At 44.1% G+C, this 26,222-nt stretch overlaps 1 protein-coding gene across 1 annotated transcript in view; it reads left to right on the top strand.

Moving 5' to 3' along the window:
- The first annotated feature begins 12,123 nt into the window (after positions 1–12,123).
- The window catches only part of NINJ1 (ninjurin 1), a 54,380-nt gene continuing 40,281 nt past the window's right edge, over positions 12,124–26,222 (top strand). Inside the window, exon 1 of the mRNA XM_060239812.1 lies at positions 12,124–12,255. Within this exon, the coding sequence (XP_060095795.1) occupies positions 12,166–12,255 (90 nt within the window). The 5' untranslated portion in view covers positions 12,124–12,165. The remainder of the gene's footprint in view (positions 12,256–26,222) is intronic.

Raw genomic sequence — 26,222 nt, 5'->3', positions numbered from 1 at the left:
GCAGAGCAGAAAGTGCAGAGGTGTTGCAGAGGTAGCAGAATGTAAAATCACAGTCCATCAAAGTGCTTCAAAATGCTGGTGTGCAGTGTTAAAAGAGTTCTTAAGGCACCACAATGATCGTCTTTTATAAGGTGCCAATGCAAATACTAAGATGTAATTTCTTAGATATTACGTTTCTGTCCGTGTCACACTCGCCACAGGGTTAGGCCAGCCCCGTCCCCCTCCAGGGCCAGGGCGCCCCAACCCCCTGGTTCTTGCATGGACTTTCCTAACATTGAGTTCTTCACCAGCTCATCGTTCTGAAGCGCCAGTCTTCGCTCCTCTGCACCCCCCTCACTCCCGGTCACTTTGTTCTTGTAACTCGCCACTCCCACCTCTCTCGCGACTTGGGCTCCGATTACAATGGCAGCCTCTCGCACGGCTTCTCACTCGCTCACTCCCTTGGCTCTTCGTCCTCACTACCCGGCCAAACCGCTCACCCTGGGCCGCAACCACAGCCTCCGGCAGCCTCTAGCAGCCTCACGTCTTAGTCGCAGAGCAGCGTCCTTCGCCAGCATCCTTCGCCGCACGCTCTGCTCGGTTCAGCTGGTTCCATCCTCAGCCGATTTCTGGGGCCCCTCTCCAGCTGTTTCCTTCACCCCGTCGCACCTCCAGGCAAGCTCTCTACTTTCCTCTCCCCCAGCTAACAAGCAAGTTCAAACCAACAGACTTTACGCTTTTGTTTTATGTTGTTATGTTGTTGTTTTATGTTGCTTCCTCAGAGCCTCAGCATCTAGGCTCTTACACGTGCCGCCATCAGCCTCCTTCCCCTCCCTCCCAGCCCTGATCGGTGCCCATTCTCCTGCCGGTCACTCTCATCGCCACCCTCCCTTCCTTGGGGGGGAGGAAGGGGGAGGGGAGGGTGTCAGAGAGGGAGAACAACTAGAGGGAAGGTCATGTGGGGTGCTGGGGGGCATCAGTGCCCCCCAAAAAATGTAAATGCCCCCGGATCTTCCAAATCCTGGCTACGGCCCTACGCCAAGTGTTCCCTCTAAGCTGAATTAGTGTGAGCTAGCTCACATATTTTTAGCCCCCAGCTTACACATTTTTATCTTATTTCAGGAAAATTGACCCCAGAGCATAATAATTTATGCAGTCGCTCACAACTTTAATACCTTTAATACCTCACAAAGTAGAATTTTTGCTCACAAGACTCTGCAGCTTAGAGGGAACATTGCCACCCCTGTAGTAAACTTTTCTCTAAACTGGAACACTGAGCTTTTTTGATCCATTTTTTTTTTTTGCTCCAGCCTGGCTTTTTAACTGCATCTTTTCCTCTTCCCTTAATCATTTGCCTCAAAGGTAGTTTCCTGGAGAGCAACTATCTATTGGGTTATATGTAAATATATATATAATTGCCTTAGAAGCACAGAAGCTTTATGCTTTATGCAGTATCCCTGATCCTCCACATTTCCCAGTTAAGAGGAAAATGCTGTTCAAACAAATTACAAAGATAATATGACTCCAACGGTATGAGAAGGAAATTTTAGTGACAAAAATAGAAGCATGTTTTACATGACATATTCATTTAGGTACATTTACCTTATTGTGAACAGATTTACTTAAAAAAGGTTAACTTGCTACAGCTCCAAGCCCAGCTGAGCAACAGGAAGCAGAAAGTAGGAGTTCAAATGGCTCAGAGCCATTTAACCTCCCTGCTTTCTGCTCTTCCTGAGCTACCAAAAACTGCCTTAAAATTCATGGAAGTTCATGGTGGATCTTCCATTCACATACTTTGGTTCACAAACCATTAAATGGCCAAAATTCATCATGAACTTACATACATGAGTTGGTTCATCCCTGTCCCTAGAGCCAACTGCCAAGTGTACCTGAGTGAGAGAATTCACTTAACCCTTTCCCACTCAGATCCTCTTGCATGCAGAGTTACAATATCCAACACCACCATACTCTGTATATAGGAGGAGGAAAGAAAATGTAGTTAAGACGCCAAGCTGGAACAGAGAAACCTGGTGTGGGAAAGCCATTAAGTAGCGTTTTGCTGCTTACTGTGACCACTGTTGCAACTTCCATATTTTGTTTAGCAGGTAGCTGCAGTATGCCCTTGTTTACACAGGATGTTAACTTCATCTTCTAAGAAAATCTCATCATACATGGATGGGGGCAGGACTTTCAGACTTACAGAAGGGTGTATTAATCAACAACAGAAAACCATATCAGCAAAAAAAAAAAAATTAAAAGGAAAGAAAAGTGTGTTAAGCAAGACAGCTTGTCCTTTGCCGAAAAGTGTGCTGGAGCAGTGTTTCCCAACCTGTGATGGTGTTTTTATAGAAATTAATAGCTTTAATAAGTAAGGAAAGGAGGTCAAAGCCCTGAAAAAACAGCACCTATTACTGACACCAAGCATTTGGTTTATCACCTTTGTTCCCATGTGAATCAGTACGCTTCTCTGCTTTCTCTGTGTATCTTTTCCCTTCCTTCTCTTTTGCATGAATGGAGGACATCCATTTTTTCTAGTGAGAGACAGAATGCTGTAGCACATTGAGTTTGTCTAAACTAAAGTAATGTGTGCACTTGCTTGGAACTGCCAGCTTGCATAACATGCTTTTGTAATAGCCACCTATGCCATCTTTCAACAACACCCTTTTTATTTTGGGACTCTCACTTCCAGCCACACATAATGCTGCTTTTATTTATTATTAAAAATCAATTACTAGATAAAAAGAAATATGTGACTTAGATAATTAAAGCATTTATTTTGCACAGTGCAGAAATTATTTTTAATCCCGTCCCACTAAGCTCTTTCATAATTATTGTTCATTTAATTGAGGGCTTTTTTCCTATCCCCAACCAGTTTTTGTCATAATACAGGACAATAAGATGCATTACAAAATAACTGCTAGCACAAGTTTTACTATTCTGAATCCATACAAAACATATGAAAAATAAGCACAAATCATCATCTGTGATGATCACGCATGCACCTTCTTCATATATGGCACCTTTTTTTATTCAGTTACTGGTTTTGAATTGCCAATTCTTGCTTCTCACACTATCAAATAAAAAAAAAAGACCATGTGCAATCTCCACATGCAATGATCATGTTTGGCCTACATGGAGGTGCTTTGCAAGCAGGAAAACTGTAATGTGTGAAGCAGCTTATTAGCCAATCTGTTACCACAAGAAAGACCAGACTCCAAACATCTGTACATATGCTCCCAAGGTTCTATGCACTTCATTTAGACTTACATCATTTCCTCTTCCAACAATAAGTCCTGGTGCTGAGTCATGTGGTACTCTGCCCACTAAAGACAGCTTTGTGGACAGCACAGGAAAAGGAGTTTTGAAAACTCCCATGCAGAAAGTGTCCAGACAGCCCTGTAGCATTTTAACACTGTTTATGGCATAAGTAGCCTAGTTCATCAGATGCATTAAATGAATTAGAACAACAATGTATTTGTACAGTAGGAACAAAACCACACTTACAAGTGCTAGTGCTGATTACATTTAAATCACGTACTGTTTTCTTGCCTCAAGATGTGTTCAAGATGTTTCTGTTTATTCTTAGCAAGCCTACTTACCTTGGTTTTCTTTCTCTTTACATCAGCCTATATACAACTATACCTGCCTCAGCTCCAGACCACTTACCGAATATCAAAAAGCATGTAAACAAAAGAAAACAGTGTGCAACTAGTCAGCAGCCCTAAAATGGTTTATCTATTCTTTACCACAACATCCTTTTACTCTCTCACACTTGGATTAGTGACAATGCTGGCCTCACTTACGGAAACTAAATAATATGTGATAAGCTTACACACAGTTCTCATTATGTTATCAAGACTATACCTTTTCCCTAAGCAAAGCAATGTATAATAATATATTCCTTATCACTTCATTGCAGCTTTTCCCAATGAACTGTGTCACTATTTCCATCCTTGACTGTTCCAACAAGTGGTTTGTACATATTTTATTACACAGAATACAGGGGCCCTTCATTATTCCTAGATATTAAGTATCAAATGATAGGAATCATTTTACTTACTCAAAGTTACTTTAAGACATTCTTGACTGGGTAAAGAGGTACATTGTAAAGAATGATCCAAAATGCTAATATCGTGGGAATGCACTTTGCCTCATGTTATGCTGAACTACTAAATAACCCATTCTCTCTTTATATTTTATATTCAAGCACTCATACCTCAGTATAAAATTCATGTAAGAATGCAGGGGATATGCATATAGAATTCTTTTGTCTAAAATATTTATAGCCACCTCCAGTTCAGACTAGGACCACAGTACAGAAGGGGGGGGGGGTTAAAATGCATCTAACTCTACATGTACACATCCTCAGCACTTTATTATGCACTACAAATATTTTACGCTAGTCCCTACCAATGTTCCCTCTAAGCTGCAGTCTTGTGAGCAAAAATTCCACATTGTGAGCTACTGGCATTAAAGTTGTGAGCTACTGCGTAAATTAGTGTGCTCTGGGGTCATCCTTCCTGAGCTAAGACAAAAATGTGTGAGCTGGAGGCTAAATATCTGTGAGCTAGCTCATGCTAACTCAGCTTAGAAGGAACACTGGTCCCTACTCGTACTTGATTATAAAAATTAAGTGAAAATTGGTCCTCTAATTATTTGGAATAATAGCTCCCTGAGCCCTTAAAAAAAAAAAGCCACTGGACCAAAGCTGCAGACTTGTTTCATATACGAGTACAAAATCCCTGGTTGCCTAAGAAAACTCCAAAATAAAATAGAAGTCAAGTGGCACCTTAAAAAGACATTTGACTTATGTTTTGTTTATCTGTAACAAACAAACTTTGCTACTCTTCTGGAAATATTATCATGGAAGGAAAGTTCCAGTGAACTACAAGATACAAGTTCTGCTCCTGAATTCCCTTCCCTTCTCAATATAAGGACCCACAGCTGGCCTTACTAATGCCATTAGAGTTATCATTCCTAGTGTTGCCAACTCAGATTGGGAAGTTCCTGGAGGTTTGCAGGTGGAGCCTGGGGGGAGCTCAGCAAAGTATAATCCATAGCAGCCATTTCCTCTAGGAAAATTCATCTCTGTCATCTGGAGTGATCATTTGTAATACTGTGAGCCAGACTCCACTTGGAGGCTGGCAACCCTAATTTCCACAGACCTTAAAGTGAGCAGCAACATCCCAAGACCAGTTCAACGGCATAACTGACATATCTTGCCACCCTCGTGTTGAAGCTGGGCTTTACTGATTTTAATGTTCACTTCTAAGTCAAATGGGAAGTTGCCAGATAAAACAAGTAGGTCCCTCACCCAGGGAACGCTGCCAGCAAGACAGCATTCCTGCCTTACTTTCTGGATCCCTGCATGGGGCTGAGTGAACAGCCACTGAAGAAAAAGCTGCCCCCCCCCCACGGCCTCACTTCTAATCACCCTAAATGCAACTCCTTCTGAGACCAAGTCTGCTCTCTGCTGGCTGAGAACCTCCACTGAGCAGCAGACCTTTCCTCTTGCCTGGCTTTTGCCTTAGCATGCTGTAGATTAAGCAGGGGAGGAGAAGCTAACCCACCTGGGCCCCCAAGGCTGACTTCCCACTTACAGGGGTTGTTCTGGCCTGCCTAGTGATGAAGATGTCCTGAGGCTCAAGCTGTCTAATCAATCTCGGATGAATTGAAAAACAATACAACATTACAGCTCATTTCTCCTAGAGCAGCAGTTCCCAAACTTTTCAGTATGACAATGCATATCCAAATTTACTTGGTATGGTGACCCATCCAAGGCTGGCCCAAGGTTCTTTGGTACCCTTGGCAAACTATGATCTTGGCACTCTATTTTCTGCAGTGGCTAACCATTTGTTTTTAAGAAACGAACAGTGCAGCTGCCTCTATGAACCCCAAGCAAGTGGCATTCTGATATGCACAGCCTTTGCATACAGTGGTCGCATTCCAGCCTTTGACCACCCTCTTTTTCTCTGCTACTCCTTCTAATCCCCACTAACAGTCTACAAAACATATTGTAGTTACCATCAGGATGTGTTTTACTAGAGCAACATGTTTGCACCAACTAATGTATGATAACACAAGTGTGTAAAATGCCATCAAGTCACAGCTTATGTTGCCAGAAAGGGACCTCAAGGCAAGTGAGAAGCAAAGGTGGTTTGCCATTGCATTCATCTGCAGAGTCTTCTGTGGGGGTCTTCTTACCAAGTACATATCCTGCTTAGCTTCCAAGATCTGGTGAGATTGGGCTATCATCCCATGCTGCCTTCCCTCCCAATGTATGAGAGGAAGAGCTGGCTGAAACTTAATCCAACAAAGATGGAGGTGAGGTCCTGTACCTGAGTTGGGGGAGAGTTGAGTCGGAAATCAGGCTGCTTATCTTGGATGGTGCATTGCTTGTGCCAGCCCAGCAGGTGAGGAGTATGGGGGTGTTCCTGGGTGCCTCACTTTTCATGGAGGCCCAGGTCACCACAGCTGCCAGTTTCATGGAGGCCCAGGTCACCACCTATTGCACTTTACTGATTGTTGAAGTTGATTTTATTATTTTATTGTGATCTTAATTTAAACTGTTGCACTCCGCTCTGAGCCCCCCAAAAGGGGGAAGGGGCAGAATAGAAATAAACTAATAAATAATAATCAAAAGGTCTGCCTTTTATCATCTTCAGCAGGACAGGCAACTAGCCCCATACCTCTTCCCCCAGGACTTGGCTACAGTGACCCATGCAGTGGTCGCTTCCAGGCTTGATTACTGTAACTCACTCTACATGGGCTTGCCCTTGCAGTTGATCTAGAAACTCCAGCTATCCCAATCCACAGCATGGGAAACATTGTCCTAGAGTAGCCTAAAGAATCACACGGCACTCCCACCCAGTCACCAGTTCTTGTAGAGAAAGAGTTAGGAAAGCTAATGCTCAGTATGAGCTTAGGCTAGCAAGGTGTTAAAAACAACAAAAAAAGATTATTTCCTTATGTTCAGAGTAAAAAAAAAATACCAAGGGCATGGTAGGTCCATTGCGAGGGCAGGAAAGTGAAATTGTAATAGGCAATGAAGAGAGGGCAGAAGTGTTCAATTCCTACTTTTCCTCAGTCTTCTCTTCTGAGGGAAACAGTGCTCAACATGGCAAAAACAGAACATATAATGAGGGTACGGCGTTCCAACCTAGGATTAGCATAGGGGTAGTACATAAACACCTAGTTTCTTTAAATGAAACTAAGTCCTCAGGGTCAGATGAACTACACCCAAGAGTACTAAATGAGCTTGCAGCCTCTGGCCATTATTTCTGAGCCTCTGGCCATTATTTTTGAGAATTCTTGGAGAACAGGTGAGGTGCCAGAAGATTGGGGGTGGGCAAATGTCCTCATCTTCAAGAAGGGGAAAAAGCAGGATCCGGGTAACTACTGACATGTCAGTTTGACGTCTATACCTGGACAAGTTTTAGAACAAATCATCAAACAGTCAGTCCTGGAACATTTAGAAAGGATGGCTTTGATTACTAAGAGCCAACATGGGTTTCTCAAGAATAAGTCATGTCAGACTAACCTGATCTCTTTTTTTGAGAAAGCGACTACCTTGCTGGATCAGGGGAATGCTGTAGATAATATCTTGATTTCAGTAAGGCTTTTGATAAGGTTTCATATACTATCCTTGTTAACAAGTTGGTGAAAAGTGGTTTGGATCCTGTTACCATTAGGTGGATCTGTAACTGGTTGACAGATCACACCCATAGAGTACTTGTGAATGGTTCCCCACCTTCTAGGAAAGGAGTGACAAGTGGAGTGCCTTAAGGATCTGTCCTGGGGCCTGTTTTGTTCAACATCTTTATAAATGATTTGTGTGAAGGAATAGAGGGAATGCTTTTAAATTTGCAAATGATACTAAATTGGGAGGGGTTGCAAATACAGTAGAAGACAGAAACAGGATACAGTAGGGGTGGCCAGTGGTAGCTCTCCAGATGTTTTTTGCTTACAACTCCCATCAGCCCCAGCCATTGGCCATGCTGGCTGGGGCTGATGGGACTTGTAGGCAAAGAACATCTGGAGAGCTTACGTTGGCCACCCCTGGGATACAAGATGATCTTGACAGGCTGGAAAACGGGGCTGAAACCAATAAAATGAATGTTAACAGTGATAAATGTAAAGCTCTGAATTTAGGTAAGAAAAATCCCATGCATGCTTACAGGATAGGGGAGACTTGTCTTAGCAGCAGTATGTGCAAAAAGGATCTCGGGGATCTTAGTGGACCATGCTACAGTGACCTCTGCAATTTTGCATGCATGACCCTGCAGAGAGGTCTATTCTACATGATTATTACCTTTAAAGCCCTATATGGCCGAGGACCTGCCTACCTAAGGGACCGCCTCTCCCCATATGTTCCCCGGAGAGCACTGAGATCTAGCTCGCAAAATCTCCTAATAATCCCTGGGCCAAGAGAGGCTCGATTAAAGGCAACCAGGGAGCAAGCCTTCTCCGCAATGGCCCCTCGATGGTGGAATCATCTACCAGAGATGGTGCGAGCCCTGCGGGACTTGAATCAATTCCGCAGGGCTTGTAAAACATTTCTTTTTCAGCTGGCTTTCGAAACAGAACCTGGCTAAACTGATGAAATTGATGTGTAGCCATCCAGCCATCTTGTGGATATTATGACCCATAGTAATGTAGCACCTTTTATCTATTTTAACTAACTTATTTATTATGTTATTGATTTAAAATTGCTGTTGTATTGTATTGTTTTATTGAACCATGGATTTCCATGCTTGTGAGCCGCCCTGAGCCCGCCTTTGGCGGGGGAGGGCGAGATATAAGAATAAATTTATTATTATTATTATTATTATTATGATACACTCATGAGAATATTTATGTTTGGCATTTACTCAATTATATTTACCTTGCACCCTCAAGTAACTTCAAGACTAGGCCACTGTAACACACTCTACATAGTTCTCTCCTTGAGGTCATTTAAAATTTGAAGAGAGCGCCACAGCTTGGCTATGATTGGGTGTTAGGTGTAGCATTCATATTAAAATAAATAAATAAATGGAGTGGTACATTAGTTAATTTTAAAAAAAAAAAATTAAAAATTTAAAAAAAATTAAAAAATTTCAAGGTTGTTACCATTTAACCTGAGCTTAATTATTCTCTGTCAAAGCACCCTGGTAATACAGTACTCAGATTAACTTTATTTGAAACAGTAACTAGTTATAACAAAAACAAGCTGATTGTGCAGAACAGAAAAACAAACAAAAAATGTGTACAGCTCCCCTTATATAGCAGCTTATACTAGACTTTGTTATTCAGGCAACACTGTCTGCTTTCTGTGCTCAATCAACCAACCTGTTATCTCCTCATGAACTCCACTAGTCCCCTCGCCATATCAGTTATATCCTTCATATAAACTAATCCATTAATCCATTACCAAGCCTAAGGGAATTCCATAACCACCTCAGCCAAGAGGAATATTCAGGTGTTTCTCCTCCCTCCCCCCAAATGTCATTCCATCCACACAGTTTTACTCAAATAAAAACTCTTTGACATTGACCCATATACAGTGCCATGCCTTCCTAAATACACTTTTATGATAGTAAACCCCATTGAGTAGACATCAACAGGATTCTGAGTAGACCTGCATAGTAAAATTGCACTGATAATAACTAAACAATTAAATACAATTAATGTATAGGAAAACAAGCAGTAACAAATTACAGCTTATTTTGTTGCAGCATGGGCCTCTAGCCACACACACATAACATTTCAGGATGGGAAAGGTGCTTGCCAGTCAGGGAAAAGACTTTATCATCCTCCTTTTGGCACAGCCAGAGATTCTTAGGAGCAAAAGTGCTCAAGAGGCACCAGGCAAAAAGAAATCTGCAGAATACATGTCTCACATTTGAGTGGGAATAAGAGATGACCTTTTATTTGCTACTAGGAAAGAAGAGGAACCTTGCAACGTGAGTGTAGCAATAGAAGAAGTGGAGAAAACCAGGAAAATGATAGAAAAGACTGGACATTTGTTTTCTTCCCTTGTTATATTGTATTTCTGTCTGGCCACTAATAAAGTAACTAGATTGCTGGAGACTGGAAATTTCCAAATGAGGGCAGGGCATAGTCCACCTCATCTTCATTTGAAGGCTTTACTACACACATCAGCAAAGTAATGAAGCATCAAGAAGTGGAAAATATAGTTCTTCCAAAAGTAGGAAGGTTGGGAATATATTTAGCCCACATTTACGAGTATGTATGTCTCTGAGTAACCTGAGAACTTAGTGTATGTCAAGATCCTAACATTATAAGGCATTTTATTATTATTAGTTCATGGCAGGGTTTTACATTTTATTCTCACAACAACCCTGTAAGATTGGGTAGGCTGAGAGATTGTGACTTACACAGCAAATTTCATCTTGAGTAGGAGTTCATGCCTTGGCCCTACTTCACAATAACTTTCCTAAACATGCTTACTGAAATAATTGCATCAGACTGCAATTTTTCCCCAAGTAATCTTATAATAAACCAGGTAGTAAATATATATATAGGTGCAAGCCTCCCAATCTAAGCAGACTGCTTAACCCTTTTGTTTCCTGCTGCCTGCATGCCCCAAATTACTCCAAACTGCTGTGGGTTAGAAAGCAGCTGAAGGAGACTGGGGCAGCTTCAAGTGAACTAAAGCAGCACTGGTGAGAAAAGTGGGGTGAAATCAATCAGTCATTGCCTTCCATAGTATTATTTGATCTCTCAATTAAAATAAAAAGTTGGGGGATCATGAAAGTATATGAGGAGCTGGTTTTACACCCTGCTCTTCACTACCTGAAGGAGTCTCAGAGTGGCTTCACCTTCCCTTCCCCTGCTAGGAAGGTAGGGCTGAAACTTTCCTGAAAGAGCTCTTTTTAGAACTGTGACTGGCCCAAGGTCACCAGCTGGCTGCATGGGGGAGAGGAGCAGATAATCAAACCCAGTTCTCCAGATTAGAGTCTGCCACTTTTAACCACTACACTAAAGCTGGCTCTTTAACCACTATACCACTGCTGGGTGTACAGTTTGGTCCTAAATGGAAATTCTTAGAAAAGGATGAGCAGAGCTTAACGCTATGTTCTGGTCAAGAAATATCAATCTCTTCCTATTTAAAGAACACACAGTCTGAGGACAGCTGGCATGGTGTGGCAGTTAGTGTCAGACTGGAATCTGGGCAAATCACCTTTAAATCCACATTCTGGCATGGAAGTTCTCTGGGGAGACCTTTGGATAGTCACTTTGTCAGCCTAACCTATCAATATGGCCAGCTGGATCCAGTAGCACCCATAGAAACTAACAAGACTTTCAAGGCATAAGCCTTCAAGAGTCAAAGTTCCCCTGGTCAGATAAACTTTGACTCTGGAAAACTGCCCACACATACTGTTGGTCTCCAAGGTGCTCCTGGACTACAGTCTGTCTGTTCTACTGTAGACCAACCTGGCTACCCCCTGAAACTACCAATATGGTGGTTGTTTTGAGGATAAAACGGATGAGTGAAGAATGATGTAGGCTGCTTTGAGTCCTCATCACGGAAAAAAAATCATAATATAATTATGAAAAGGGTTCTGTATAATCCCAAAATTTGCACAGGGCGTTGTGCACTCTGCTTGGTCATAAAAGGGTGTACAGGGTTTGCACTGGGGAAAATACAGATCTAGCCGTCGCTTTCCACTCCCTGCCCCCGGTCCTACTGGAGCAAGCCTCCTTCGCAGTGCCTGCTTCAAGGCTTCGCCAACATTAGCAGACGAAAGGCGCAGACGTTTGATGTGGGATAATCGCCACCTCCCGAAAAAGGTGTCCCGCCCCCTAGAGTCACCGGCGGCGATGCTTTCCGCGTGGCGGGATCCGGACGACCCAGGATCCCCAAACTCAAGACAGGTCCGCCGTCAGCTAAAACGCCGCAGCAGCTCACTTCGAGGCGCGTCGGAGTTTCCCCAGCTAAGCGTGTGCTTGGTGCCGCCGCCCTTGCGTGTTTTGCTGAGGGGCTGGGAGGGAAAACTCACGCGCATTTCTCTCGCCCTTCCCTCCCTCCCTCCCTCCCACTTCCCAAACAGCCGCCAGCGCCAGGGAGAGGCGGCCTCCCGGACAGCCCCCGCCAAAGTCATAGCGGATCTGGTGTAGTCTGTGTGTCGTCGCCGCCGCTCTCTCGCCGGGCAGCCAAGAGTGGACCCCTGCTGCAGCGCCATGGATTCCGGCGAAGAAACCCACGAGATGAACGGACTGGCGAGAGGGAACGGCGGCAGCGACAACACGCCTCCCGCGGAGGAAGGAAAGGTGGGTATTTGCTGCCCGGCAGCCTCATCTCTTCTGGCCATTCCGTGAGAAGCCGTGTCGTTTGCTGCCCAAGAAGTCCGGGGCTAGTAGGGATTCAGCGCGCTTGCCGCGGGGCGGGTAGGAGGAGGAGCCTCCGCGCGCCCAGGGCCTAGTCTCTCCGGCAGCAGCGCAGCCGGGCACGGGCGGAGGTCGCTTTCACTGCTGCATGGGGCAGGCCAGAGGGGCTCCCGGTGGCGGACGGGACCATTCCTTTTTGCCTTCTGAAGTGCCTAGAAAGGCGGCGCAGCTTCCTGGCAGCCGGGGAGGGGATTTCCAGAAAATCTCGGCTTCTCTTTCGCGTCCCTCCAGTGCTGGCCGGACGGTAAACAGTAAAGGCGATTATCTCAGTGGAAAAGGGCTCCTCTAACGCCGCGCCAGGTTGGGATGGAGTTACCAAACGATGGAACTTGGTAACGAGATTTGACAACAGTGCGGTACCTTGGGTGGGAACCCAGCAAAAAAAGTGCTCTATATACAGCAATGCAGTTGGCTTACAAATGCCTTATTGTCATTCGAAAAACAAACGAGGATCATAGTGTAAAACTTAATAACCAAGCAATTGCTATAATTTCTGGCTACTGTGTTTTATAGTTCATAAAAATACAAATAATGACATTACTATGCTGACAATTTTATTTCTAGTTCCTTTCCTAATGATTCCCTAGGATGGAATTTTTTTTAAAATCAGTGCTATGCACTGACCTGACATTTTCAGTAAACTACCCACCTCAAATTCTTGTTTTTATTTTCTTTTGGTTAGTCATTGCCAGCTTCAACTCTATCAGCATATATGTGAAATTAGAATTTTTTGCCTTGATTTGCCAACTGTGTCACAAGCATAGAGTAAGAGGTAGCAGTGCATAACTGAGAACAGGTGAGCCAGGCTGCAGGCCAAACAGCGCCTCTATGGCAGAGGAATCAAAGCCCCTACATAATAAAGAACCAGGTGGAATAGCCATGTTGGTCTGAAGCAGCAGCACAAAGGTTGAGTCCAGTGGCATCTTTAAGACCAACAAAGTTTTATTCTTGGTATAAGCTTTCATGTGCGCACTTTTTTTTTTGTTTTAAAGGTGCCACTGGACTCAAACTTTATAATAAAAAACGTTCCATCTTCTGCAGAGATGCTGGCAGCACCCCATTCTGTCACTCATACATGCCTTTACTGACACAGACATCCTACTGTCATGGATACCACAGGTGTCCTATCCCATGTATATTCAGGATTAGAACAGAAGAGATTGTAGGGGATCTAATTATGGATCTCTCAGCGTTTCTCTTTTAGTCGAAAGCATCTGCATATGAGTTACAAATTGAAGTATGATAAAATGCTGGAAGATCTATGGATTAGATTAGATTAGATAATTTTATTTGTATCCCGCCCTCCCCGCCGGAACAGGCTCAGGGCGGCTAACAGCATTATATAAAAACAAAGTTATATCCAGCATTCAAAATTCTGACAAGTTTAAAATCATGGCATTTTGATTGCAAAGGAGCCATAGAGAAGGGCTCCATTTGGATTGGGGGAGTTGTGGAGTGTGGAGAGGTGCTGCTCCCTTACGGTCTGAAAAGCTGCTTTGTGTTTTGTTCAGAAAAACATAAGACAGCACACAGGAAACCTTATTCTTTATTTGTCCCAACAGGGCCTTGGGTCAGCCATAGTTCTGGCAGAGGTTGTCCTTGAAACGGCAGCTTCTGTGAGAGCCCTCTCAGCCCCACCCACCTCACAGAGTGTCTGTTGTGGGGGGAGAAGATATGGGAGATTGTAAGCCGCTCTGAGTCTCTGATTCAGAGAGAAGGGCGGGGTATAAATCTGCAATTCTTCTTCAAATAGCAACTCTAAGGAGGGGGACATCTGAGGTCTGGAAAGGTTGCAAGGGGAAGGTGTCCCTTCATGTCATGCCTCAATCTAAATTGCCTCTCCCAGGCTGCTGTTCAGTGATGTGTTTACAGATTTTCCAGAGTTCTGTCTAGTTTGTCTCAGACTTTAAAGTGTCTGCTGTAGGGCTGTAAGTCAATAGCTGAAATTGCCTGGTGAAATCTCTATTAATGGATCTTTCAACATCTTATCAAGTTTGACCCTGAGGGCCAAAGACTCATACTTGGCATCCCTTTGCCCCTATTGTACAACCTTAATGAGAAGCCTTTTTCTCATGATATGTGGGAGTGGCGGTATTTTCCTCTGGTGCTGAACTAGTTTGGATTAACACCAATGCAATGAATATTGTTAAAATATGAACTGGGAGGGCAGGAGTCACTATTAGCCTTGTAAGCCATTGACCAAGTGACACACTGAATGCAGGATGAACAGGAGATGATTCAGAAAAGGATCACCAAGTAGAGATCACTTGCCCAAATCAGGACTCCACATACCCACTATCAACCTTTGGCCATATTTCCTGTTAGCTGATATCCATTCCTGATGCTGACATGTTGCTAGACTGGGAGCCAACATCACATAATCATCACACTTATATGTCCTTCCTAGCTGAAGAAGCTCAATTGGGATAAATTGAGATTAGGCTTAATTTTGTGGTTGGATATGATGTTTTCTTTCACTCTTAGGGCTCAACAGTAATTGAGCCAATGTACATATTACATGTCTAACAAACAAAATTGAACTAATAGATTTCATATTGATGCTTAAATCAAAAATAGATTTTACTACCAATTTATATCCAAGTAAAAATAAAGGTTTATGCAAAACGAGTAAACCAGTATTATTATTATTGCATTTATAATTAATTTTCTGCAAACGTCCCCCATAGTTCAAAAGACAAAGGTTGTGGATCCAAATCAGCATCAGTGAAACCAGGCTTACTGAGGAGGCATCTCTGCCTCTTGCTGAAGCCCACTGAACCCTTCCACTTGAAATTCTGCTCATGGAGAGCCACTGGAATATTGTTAGGCATCTGGATACTTGCAGTGTTAATGTGAAAAGAAAATTAGATGCAGCTTGATCCAGAAAGTCTTGCATAAACATACCTGCAAAGAGCTATGATGAAACATACTTTCCACAGACCCAAGGAAGGGTGGAGAAACACCTTCACTGCAGAGGTGAAACTGATAAACGGTTTTCTGTTTTCTCCTAGTGCTTCAGAGGTAAAGGGAAAACATTTCACTTTTGCTCTTTGCATTTGTGCAAATTTCTGTGCTTAAGGAAGATACTGCATATTATGTAGTCCTGCAAAGTTTGCAGAGAGTGGAGAAATGTGAAGGTCTGCTAATTAGCCTTTCAAACACTTTGCAAGGCTAAAATATTTTTAAAAATCAGGAGTCATAGTATTGATTGTATGACTCAAATTCTTGTTTGTCCAACAAATAAGGACAGTAGTCCTGGCTCAGTGCTAGACCATCTGCTTTGCATGCATCTGCTCCTAGCATTGGAAGGATCAGGTAACAGAAAATGTGAAAGACTTCCATCTGAGGTCCTGGAGAGCTGCTGCCAGTCAGACAAGATCGTTGTTATTAAACCAAGGGTTTAACTCAATCTAAGCTTCATGTGTTCAGATATAGTTTAACGTATAGCCAGGAATATGTTTACAATTTAATAAATTGTTGAAATCTTTACAATGAAATACAAAGCAGAAGATCACAGTGAAACAAGTCAAAATCAATGAAAATAAACTGATCACAAAGCACTAACAAAGTACAATAGCATTTACTTGTAAATAACAGATAAAGCAGTCTTGGGTCGAGGTCAGACGTACATAAACTGACGAGATGGGCATGGATGAAAGCCAGATGCATGCCGGATTTTATGTGATTGTCCAAACATCAGCATCTGGCAATGGTCATTGGCTCATTCGTGTCCCGAACTGCCACGACTGAGACGCAGACTTTTTTGATAGTACATTAAATCCGGAATAAAAATGCTTCCAAAGATGACTGCACGTACTTTCTATGTTTGAACGCTCCATTGTAGCCTACTCGCTTCCCTGCGAGAGCCCACTCCAAATGATATCATTGCACCAGCAATTGTTGACTCAGCCTTACAACCTTCCAAGGTTGGTAAAATATGTACCCAGCTTGCTGGGGGGGGGGGGGGCGGGGGGAGTGCAATGACCGGGGAAGGCAATGGCAAACCATTGAATGAATGAATGTTATGCTTTTAAATACTGAAACAGGTTTAGGGTTGACAAGAAACTAATTCATACAGGTTTAGGGTTGACAAGAAACTAATTCATACATACATTTAAGTTTTCACTGAAGTTTAAAGGGGGGAACCCCTTCCCCCATCATGGCTTCAGTATTTCCAGAAATGTGACACCTCTACTGCTGATGGCATGGAAGCAGGTGGAAGAATAATCAGATAGCAGTATATATTCGCATTGGTGTGAACAGTTCACTGCATGCTATCATTGCTAGTTTCTGCTTTGTAATGAAGGTAACATCTATAGACCTTCAAGCTAGGGTTGGTATGATTTCAAAGCTGCTAGTTCTGTCACACATGTAATTCCAAAGGTTCTGCTGATATCCTTTTATGGGAAACTTATGAACTTAGAACACCATATCATGAAGTAATGCCTCTCTGATGCTAATTCCTAAAAGCCGGGGTGGCCAACGGTAGCTCTCCAGATGGTTTTTGCCTACAACTCCCATCAGCCCCAGCAAGCATGGCCAATGGCTGGGGCTGATGGGAGTTGTAGGCAAAAAAACATCTGGAGAGCTACCTTTGGCCACCCCTTCTAAAAGGATTATCGCAGAAGTATGTAAAATATCTAAATGTCACAAGGACATTAAAAGATTTCTACTCTAGGAAGCAGTTTGTTGGAGTAATTGACTTATATTTAGTCCTTATATTTAGATTATTGGTTTGCATTATATTTGCTTTGGGGGTTTGAAATGAAGGACTCATATCATTGTCTAATTGCCTTCTTGGCCTTGTTCACTTCAGCAAAAGGACACTTTGGCATATAAACCTCTGAACAGGCAAAAAGACACTGCTGCTAATATTTAGTAGGGTGTTATACAAAGATCTTGTGTGTGCATTTGCTTCAGTTTCAGCCTAAGCTTCTTTGATAGATAGCCAGTGTTCCACAGTGTTTATTTAGTAACACGCAAGCCTCTTCATTTTAAGGAGTGATGTCATTAATTCATATCCAAACAGCATAGACCTGCCTTTGAGTAACCAAAGTCTAGGGAAAAGCTCATGATGCTCGTTAGTGACAGTAATAAAAGATGTACTCGTGACTTGCTAAATGAACAAGTGTGGTGGAGCTGTATGGGTTCCACCTTATGAGGAACATAAAATATAACAAGTTCCTAACCACTTGCATTATCTATATTTCAAGAATTTTCCTGGCATAAATATTGAGAAAAAAGATGGATGGAATTTTGGAAACTCCAGGAAGTAGTGGAATTTGGGAGAAGAGTAAGAAGAAATTCCCCCACACAAAATCCTATACACATCCTCCAGTCCAGAGCCAGTTGTTTAGATGTTTATTTTTAAATGATTATTAAAAGCAGGAAAGTAACTCAGCAAAAAAAGTTATCGAGAATATCAACAATCCTTGTTCAGATTTGCACTAATTCCTGTTAGTAATGCCAATAAATCCATTAGGACACTACTTTAGATTATTTTAATTCTGTTCTTATAGAAAACATATCTGATGAGAAGAGAACATGAAAGCAATACCCTCTTGAAATGTGACAAAATTGAAAGGCAGTGTATTAACATAATCCCATAGCCATTTCTTTTCACGAGTAGAGCTGCTCTTGTGGGGAGATATGCTCAGAGGGCAGGGCTGCCAGGCAGCACCTGGCTACGGGTGGCAGAGTTGGATGGCAGAGTAGGGAAGAGAAGGCTCATCTTAACATGAGGTACTGACTTTGTGCAAGCAAACAAACATAAAAGAATGTTAAATGCTGGAGACAGATTATTTTTTTCTCCAGATATTTGAGAGAGGTACAGAAAAGGCACTGTTGTATGCAGTCTGCACATTCACTTCAAAATCTTCTTTTTTTCTCTGGTTTTACACCTTTTTTATAATAGTGGAAGCATGCAAAATTGACTAGAGATGGTCTATATGGGGTAAGAGATAATTTGCAACATTTCGGTATCTCTTGGTTCTCAAATTATCATCATCTGGTAGGGGAAGAAATGGGAACATGCTGCTAGCTGGCTGCATAAGACCAGCTGAGTTTGTTCTACTCTGATCACAGGTTGTCAAGGCCTATGTGTAGCCAAAGAGCAACATCCAATATAGGGCTCTTGTCCTTCCACTCTCCACCTAGAGCTGGGTAAGAACTCTGGAAGAGATCACTCAGGAGTCTTACTTCCTTCTCTTGTTTTTGTTAAAAAAAATTTTTTTAAAAAAATATGGTAAACTGCTTAAGTTCTCATTGGGTAGAAAAGTGAGTTGTAGATATTTATATAAAATAGACTTTTCTTAAAGTAACAGTTACTTCAAAACTGTAGACAGCATGAAGCAACAAAAGAAAGCAAACAAGCAAATAGCAGTTAAAAGCTATTGCACAGAACTCTAAAACTGTTAGTTTACATCTAAGTTCCCATTCTTTGAGGTGGTGTGGAGGAGCCTTTATGTCTGGCTCAATATCTCCTCTTGGCTGCAGGCAAGCCAGTTGCTAGTATGCTAAGGGGACAGGCTACTTGGGTTCATAAATCAAGTCCAGCAAGGTGATACTCCTCCATCCTATAATACTGTACAGTATTTCCAGAAAGAACCTCAAGAAGAAATATTAAAAGGAAGACATGATAGAAATACATCCCTGAGAACTGAAACCTTTCAACTTCTCAGTATTCAGAACAGAATAATGTGGTTCAGTCTGTAGGGTGTGGCAACTGCCATCTTGTAAAATTGGAATATGAACGTAGGCAACATTTCTGTTACTTCTGAGTTCTCAGAACTTAGCCTTCATACTATGTGATGGGCATCTCCCTCCTACATAAGAAGTCTTTGGTCTCTGATTGCAAATAAAAGTATTTTCTACTATGTGAGCTCTTGTATTTATTCAGAATTCAACAAAAGTAATAGTGCTTCCCCTCAGAAACTTTTGAGCCTTTTTATAATTATGTTGCAAGACTTATTTTCAGGTTTTATACACATGTTCCAAAATTAATGGCATTTCTCCTTTTGCATCATTAATGCATGAGACACAGACTGACTGTTTTGTAACAGATTGAACAACATCTTTCTGTGAAAAGGGAAGTTTCTGTGAACTGAACAGTGTGTGTCATGGTGTATCAACTCAGTAACTCCTTACCTGCTACCAGAGTACTGTCACACTACTAAAATTGCATGTTTTTCATGCTTTCATTGGTTCAGAGTTGCAAATAAGTGTGAAAAGAAAGAAGGAGAACATATTAACTGAGTGAGCTTGTGGAGATGAAAGAAAATGAGTCCAGCAAAATTAATCCCTAAAATTTGGTAAAAGTTTTTTACTTACCATGATTATTCCAATCAACAGTCATCCAGATAAATGCATCCATGTATAACAAAATGATTTCATGGCACTGTTTTGGAAACTCGGTGTAGGTTTCAGAGTTTTTCTTTTTTGGTATGTATATTTCAAATGAATATTTAAGTTCTGTTAAATGGTTATACAGGAGTTTGTGGGTTAGGAAAGAACTGATATACAAAGGGTTAAGTACAACCACATAGGAGACCCCTTTTAGAATTTTTGGGGAGACAGTGACATAAAGAAATGAGAGAGGATGCTTCTAAATGGTGCAAAAACATGTCTCACTGTGGCAGCAGTAGCAAGCAGCAGAGGATGCATTGGAATAGTGTCCATAACAAAGACATCCATTCTTAAGCCATTTACTGCTGCTGCCACCTCTCACCCCACTCACATCAATACATGAGGCTGCCAACTGCCCCTGTAAGTACAACCTCTCCATTCATTAACTAACTCATGGAGAGGTAAAGTGGGCATGAGGACCCCACAGAGGCAGTGTCCATACATACTGACCAATTTCACACTAGGCTTGTTCTGGGCAGAGAGCCCTTTTGCTCCTGGTGCTTCTCTTAGTTTTCACACAAGCTGCCCTGGAGCTGCGAGTTGGCATGCCGCTTTTCCGCAGCAAGCGAGATCCTCTTACAAGCGGTTTGTACTTGCTACGGAAAAGCGGCACACCAACTCGCAGCTCCGAGGCAGCTTGTGTGAAAACCGAGAGAAGCTCCGGGAGCAAAAGGGCTCTCCACCGGGAACAAGCCCTAGTGCGAAATCAGTGACTGTCTCCTTGTGATGCTCTATCACTAAGCCACAGGCCCTCCCATGGCCCAACCCCTCATTTCCCTCACTAACCCCCACATAGCTGTGTTGTGGTAGTACAGAACAGCAAAGCAAAAAAAAAAGTAAATTCCTTTTAAAATGTTAAAAGGGAGATGAATGGTTCATGGTCAATATTCAAAAAGCACCATTAGTTCTGCCCCTCCATGTAGTGGCTACAGTGTCCACCCAGACACTTGGGGGACCAAATTTGGATTAAGAACATGATTCACAAGGAGAAACTGATTAAGCCTCCTTGCACCATTTCTCTATCCAAAACAATTCAAATGGGGTTAATTAGCCCTCTTCCAGACTCCATTTGTAGCAGTGGGCTACACATAGTTGTTCCCAATGGGACATATGGCATCCTTGGGGCCATTTCAGATGGGGAAATGGCAGAAGACCTAAGCACTCTTTCCCGTATGCAAATTGTGCCTCATCTGGGAACTGACTTTCTTGATGGAAACTTGCAGCACAAATCTGATAGAAAGTCCTTATGGTAGACTAGGGTTGCCAAATTCAAGAAATATCTGGGGACTTTGGAGGTGGAGCCAGGAGCAAGGTTGTGACAAGCATGATTGAACTCCAAAGGGAGCATGCACCTTTTAAATGCTTTCCCTCCATTGAAAATAATGAAAGAATGATCACCTTTGGGGGCTGACAGAATTGGACCCCGGTCCAATCTTTTTGAAACTTGGAGGGTTTTTGAGGAGAGGCACCAGATGCAATGCTGAAAGTCTGGTGCCTCTACCTCAAAAAACAGTCCCCTCAGAGCCCCAGAAACCCACAGATCAATTCTCCATTATACCCTATGGGGAATTGGTCTCCACAGGGAATACTGGAGTACCCAGCAGATTTTTCACCCCCTGCTTTCTGATTATCCTGAAGTGGGGAAAGGGCCTCCAAACCGGGGGATTCCCTGACCCTCCTGGGGATTGGCAACCCTATGGTAGACCCAGGCTTGATGTGAATTCTGTGTAACATGGTATTTGTAACTTGTGACCCTTTAAGACAAGTCAGTCACATGACCCGTTCCCCATGAGCATCTGATTACCTCCAGCTGGGTGGTCTAATGCAATAGCATCTGGTGCTCATGAGACCCAAAATCCCTTTCAAAGAAGTTGTCATGTACCAGTACTTTCTCTAAGAAACATAGATAAATTAAGTTTTCCTCCTCCCTCCAATTAATTAAAGAAGCTTTAAAAACGGATCCCAAGCTCTAAAACAACATGATGCCTACAGTGGAGAACAATGTAGTGCCTAAATTGGGGGAGTACTGGAAGCGAGGAAGTGACGGGACGAGTGGTGGCCCTCTGGTGAGCGAGGCCGAAGGTGTATAGGCCTGAAGAGCTCCACGGCGGGCCTCCAGTGTAACTGTGGGAAGGGTGGGGCGAAGTACCAGGGTAGCTGGGCTACCAGTGGGATGACGCCCCCCCCCCTCCCCTGACGACTGGAGACCAGAGGCAGGAGAACAAGAGCTGGGAGCAGGCTGAGACCGCCGCCGAGGCGAGGTGTGAGTGGAGGTTGTTTGGTGGAGAGGGTGAGACTGATTACAAATCCAACTTGCAGTTCTGGGTCCCTGGGGCGGTGGCTGCGAGGCGGCAGAGACACGGTGGGGGGGGCTAGTACCTCCCTGGGCCCCTGGTGCTGAGCGGAAGCTGTCTCGGGTTCTCAGACTGCATGATCCCCTTCCCTTGCTACCCCACCACCACCCTCCAACAATAAGAGCTATGCTTTCACACTGCTTAAGAATAAGAACTGAACTCTCTGCTTTTTGCTTGCCTTGCACCTTCTGGACATGACCGCACTTTAACAACATAAGAGAAGAACTCTGTATTTCATTGCACCGTCACTTTGTAAATAACTGCACTTTTGCCCTTTAATTCTATTGTTCTTAACTACCAATTTTGTAAAACTAGATAATTAATTATTTATTGGTCTTTTAACTAGTTTTTTGATTAGCTACGTTGTTATATTGCTGGCAAATTAATAAGAGATGAGGATTAGGGGTAGAGGTTTTAATTAAGGAGCCAAGGGATTTATTGGTTTATTAATCTTAGCTAAGGAGTTAGTGGGGGTTGATTGAAGGACTTAAATTTGAGAATTAATGGATTGGTAGTTGGCATTATTGATTGATCAGAACATAAGAACTAAAAGAGGTCAGAGGTATTTTTACTACCAGCTGCTGAGCTGGTGCCCACCAGGAATTGATGACTGGCCTGGGGATTCCGGTACTCCTGGGAAGGGGAAGGTATGACGGTGGGAACAGGCAGATTTATAGGCGAAGGGGGCCGAGACGTAGTGGTGCTCAGCCACCTTCCAGCCTGTGTCCCATCCCGATGGTGACAGGTAGTGTGGCCAGACAAATATACTCGCCTCCGTCACTGGTGTTATGTAATGCCAGGTCCATTAATAACAAGACCATGATCCTTCGGGATTTCCTGCTGGAGCAGGATGCGGACCTGGCTTGCGTGACCGAGACCTGGGTGCGGGATGGGGAGACTGTGGCTCTCTCCCAGATGACCCCCCCAGGATACTCGGTCTTTCACCAGTCCCGGACTAGCGGGCGGGGGGGAGGAGTGGCATTGCTCATACGAGAGGCTTACTCCTTCAGGGCTCTCCCGGCCCCAGAGATTCCGGGCGTGGAATGTGCCGGCCTGATGTGGGATGTTGGGGAGGGGTTGGCTGGTGTACCGACCGCCTAACGCACCGGCTAGCGCCTTACCATCCCTGATGGAGGCTGCGGCGGGCTGGGCGTTGGAGTATCCTAGGCTATTGGTCTTGGGAGACTTCAACGTCCATGCTGACGACACGGCTTCCAGTCAGGCGTTGGACCTAGTGTCCTCCATGGCGACACTGGGACTCTCCCAGGTTGTTACAATGCCCACTCATCAGGCGGGACACGTTAGACCTGGTCTTCGTGGCGGGAGTTTTAGTGGACGATATTGCTACTATAGCAGTGCCATGGTCGGATCACTATGCCCTCAAGGCTCGTGTGGATGTGTCACCCCAAGCCTGTTTAGGCGGAGAGCGTATTTTAGCTTGCCCGCGGAGCCTGATGGACCTGGAATGGTTCCTAACAGCTCTACGGGATTCCTGGCCCACTGGCGACTCCCTGGATGACCTGGTAGATTCCTGGAATGATGGACTCTCTAGGGCGATTGAGGAGGTCGCACCTAGGCGCCCTCTGCGTCCTCGTTTGAAGCCGTCACCTTGGTTTAACCAGGGGTTGCGGCAACAAAAACGTGGACTCAGACGACTAGAGAGACAATGGCGGCGTACTCGAGACAAAGCGATTCGAACATCCTATAGAGAGAGTTTGAAATCCTATGAGGTGGCAATCAAAGCCGGAAAGAAAACATACTTTGCGACTAAGATTGCGTCCGCAACTTCACGCCCAGCACAATTGTTTGATATAATTCGGAATCTTACGACACTGCCACAAGGCAGACCAAATTCTATTGAATTGGAGATTGGCTGTGAGGCTTTTGCGAAATTTTTTGCGGACAAGATCGCGTCACTTCGCCCCGACCCCCTGGCCATATTTGAGGCAGTTAGTGAAACCGAGGCTCCGGGCCTGTCTTCGGATCATGTTCTGGATGGCTTCGGTCCTCTCAGCCTGGAGGAAGTTGACAGGATTCTCTTATCTGCACGCCCAACAACCTGTAATTTGGACCCTTGCCCCTCCTGTCTTATTAAATCTTGCCAGAGGGAGCTTAGATATCCTGTACGGGATATCATAAATAGATCCCTGATGGAAGGGCATTTCCCAACGCCGCTCAAAGAGGCAGTGGTCCGCCCCCTCTTGAAAAAAACAACCCATACCCGGCCCAATTGGCGCATTACCGGCCGGTCTCAAACTTGCCCTTTTTGGGCAAGCTTATCGAGAGGGCAGTGGCGATGCAGTTACAGACTTTCCTGGAGGACGCTTCCGTCCTCAACCCACTCCAGTCCGGCTTTCGCCCGGGTCATGGGACGGAGACGGTGTTGGTCGCCCTGGTGGATGACCTTCAACAGCATCTGGATCGGGGCGGCTCGGTGGTGCTGATGTTGTTGGACCTGTCGGCTGCGTTCGACATGGTCGACCATCGGTTACTGACCTGCCGCCTCGCTGACGTGGGGATTCAGGGGTTAGCTTTACAGTGGCTTTCCTCTTTCCTCGAAGGTCAGGGACAAAGGGTCGCGATTGGGGGTGAGCTATCCCGAAGGCGCACGCTTGATTGCGGAGTGCCTCAGGGGGCGGTTCTCTCCCCAATGTTATTTAACATCTATATGCGTCCTCTTGCCCAGATTGCCCGAAGGTATGGGCTGGGCTGTTACCAGTATGCTGATGACACCCAGCTCTATCTACTTATGGACGGCCGACCGGTCTCCACCCAAGAAAATCTAGACCGGGCACTACAGGAAGTGGCTGGGTGGCTCAGACTGAGCGGGCTGAAGCTAAATCTGGCGAAGACAGAGGTCCTTTGCTTGGGTCGTTGGGGTCCGGGGAGGGAAATCCCCCTACCAGCTTTTGAAGGTGCGCCGCAGATAGCAGCGGACAGGGTCAAAAGCCTGGGGGTACTATTGGAGTCCTCCTTGATGATGGAGGCTCAGATAGCAGCCACTGCCAAGTCCGCATTTTTTCATCTTAAGCGGGCAAGGCAGTTGGCCCCCTTCCTGGAGCGCGACGATCTAGCAACAGTGATCCATGCCACGGTCACCTCGAGGTTGGACTATTGCAATGCTCTCTACATGGGGCTGCCTTTGTGCCGAACCCGAAAGCTGCAGCTAGTGCAGAATGCCGCGGCCCGGCTGCTGTTAGGACTCCCAAGAAGGGAGCACATCCGGCCAGGGCTCCGGGATCTACACTGGCTGCCAATAGCTTACCGAGTCTGGTACAAGGTGCTGGTTATTACCTTTAAAGCCCTATATGGCCTAGGACCTGCCTACCTGAAGGACCGTCTCTCCCCACATGTTCCCCAGAGAGTACTGATATCGGGAACTCGAAATCTCCTAGTTATCCCCGGGCCAAAAGAAGCCTGCTTAAAATCTACCAGGGACCGGGCCTTTTCTGTTACGGCTCTCTCCTGGTGGAACCAGCTGCCGGAAGAGGTGAGGGCCCTGCGGGACCTTGCCCAGTACCGCAGGGCCTGTAAGACAACCCTCTTCCGGCTGGCTTATGGCTAGCTGGTACAAGAAACCAAGTGTAGTTATACTAGATGTCTGCTGTCCCTAATGTTTTAAATGGTTTAAATGTCTTAAAATTTTAAATGTATTAATTATTTTAACTGTTTTTATGCTTAAATTCTATTTATGTGAAACTTTGTGTTGTGAGCCGCCCTGAGCCACTTGTTGGGAAGGGCGGGATATAAATCATAAAATAAATAAATAAGCTAGTCACAGCTGTTCTATATGAAACTTAATGGGAAATATTAATGACTTTTGAAAAGAAGCATCTGGTCCACCTTTTTCATTTGGCACTGATTATTTTGAAGGAAGCTTTGTTTCATTTAACCTTTTTTTAAATCTTTCTTGTTTTATGAATACATCTACCATGTTAATCAAAATCATACCTTGGAAATCCCAACAAAGACAAGCTTGGAAGGGCAGCTAAGATGGCAAACTCCAGAAGAAAGCAAGATGGGTGCAGGTGACCTACTTAAAAGGTCTGGAAAAGCAGGATAAACATTCTATACCTTGCTTTCTACTTTTCT

Source organism: Heteronotia binoei, chromosome 5 (genome assembly GCF_032191835.1).
Source record: "Heteronotia binoei isolate CCM8104 ecotype False Entrance Well chromosome 5, APGP_CSIRO_Hbin_v1, whole genome shotgun sequence".
NCBI lineage: Eukaryota > Metazoa > Chordata > Lepidosauria > Squamata > Gekkonidae > Heteronotia > Heteronotia binoei.
Note: the sequence above shows the minus strand (reverse complement) of the source record. Positions and strands in the feature narration are given on the sequence as shown.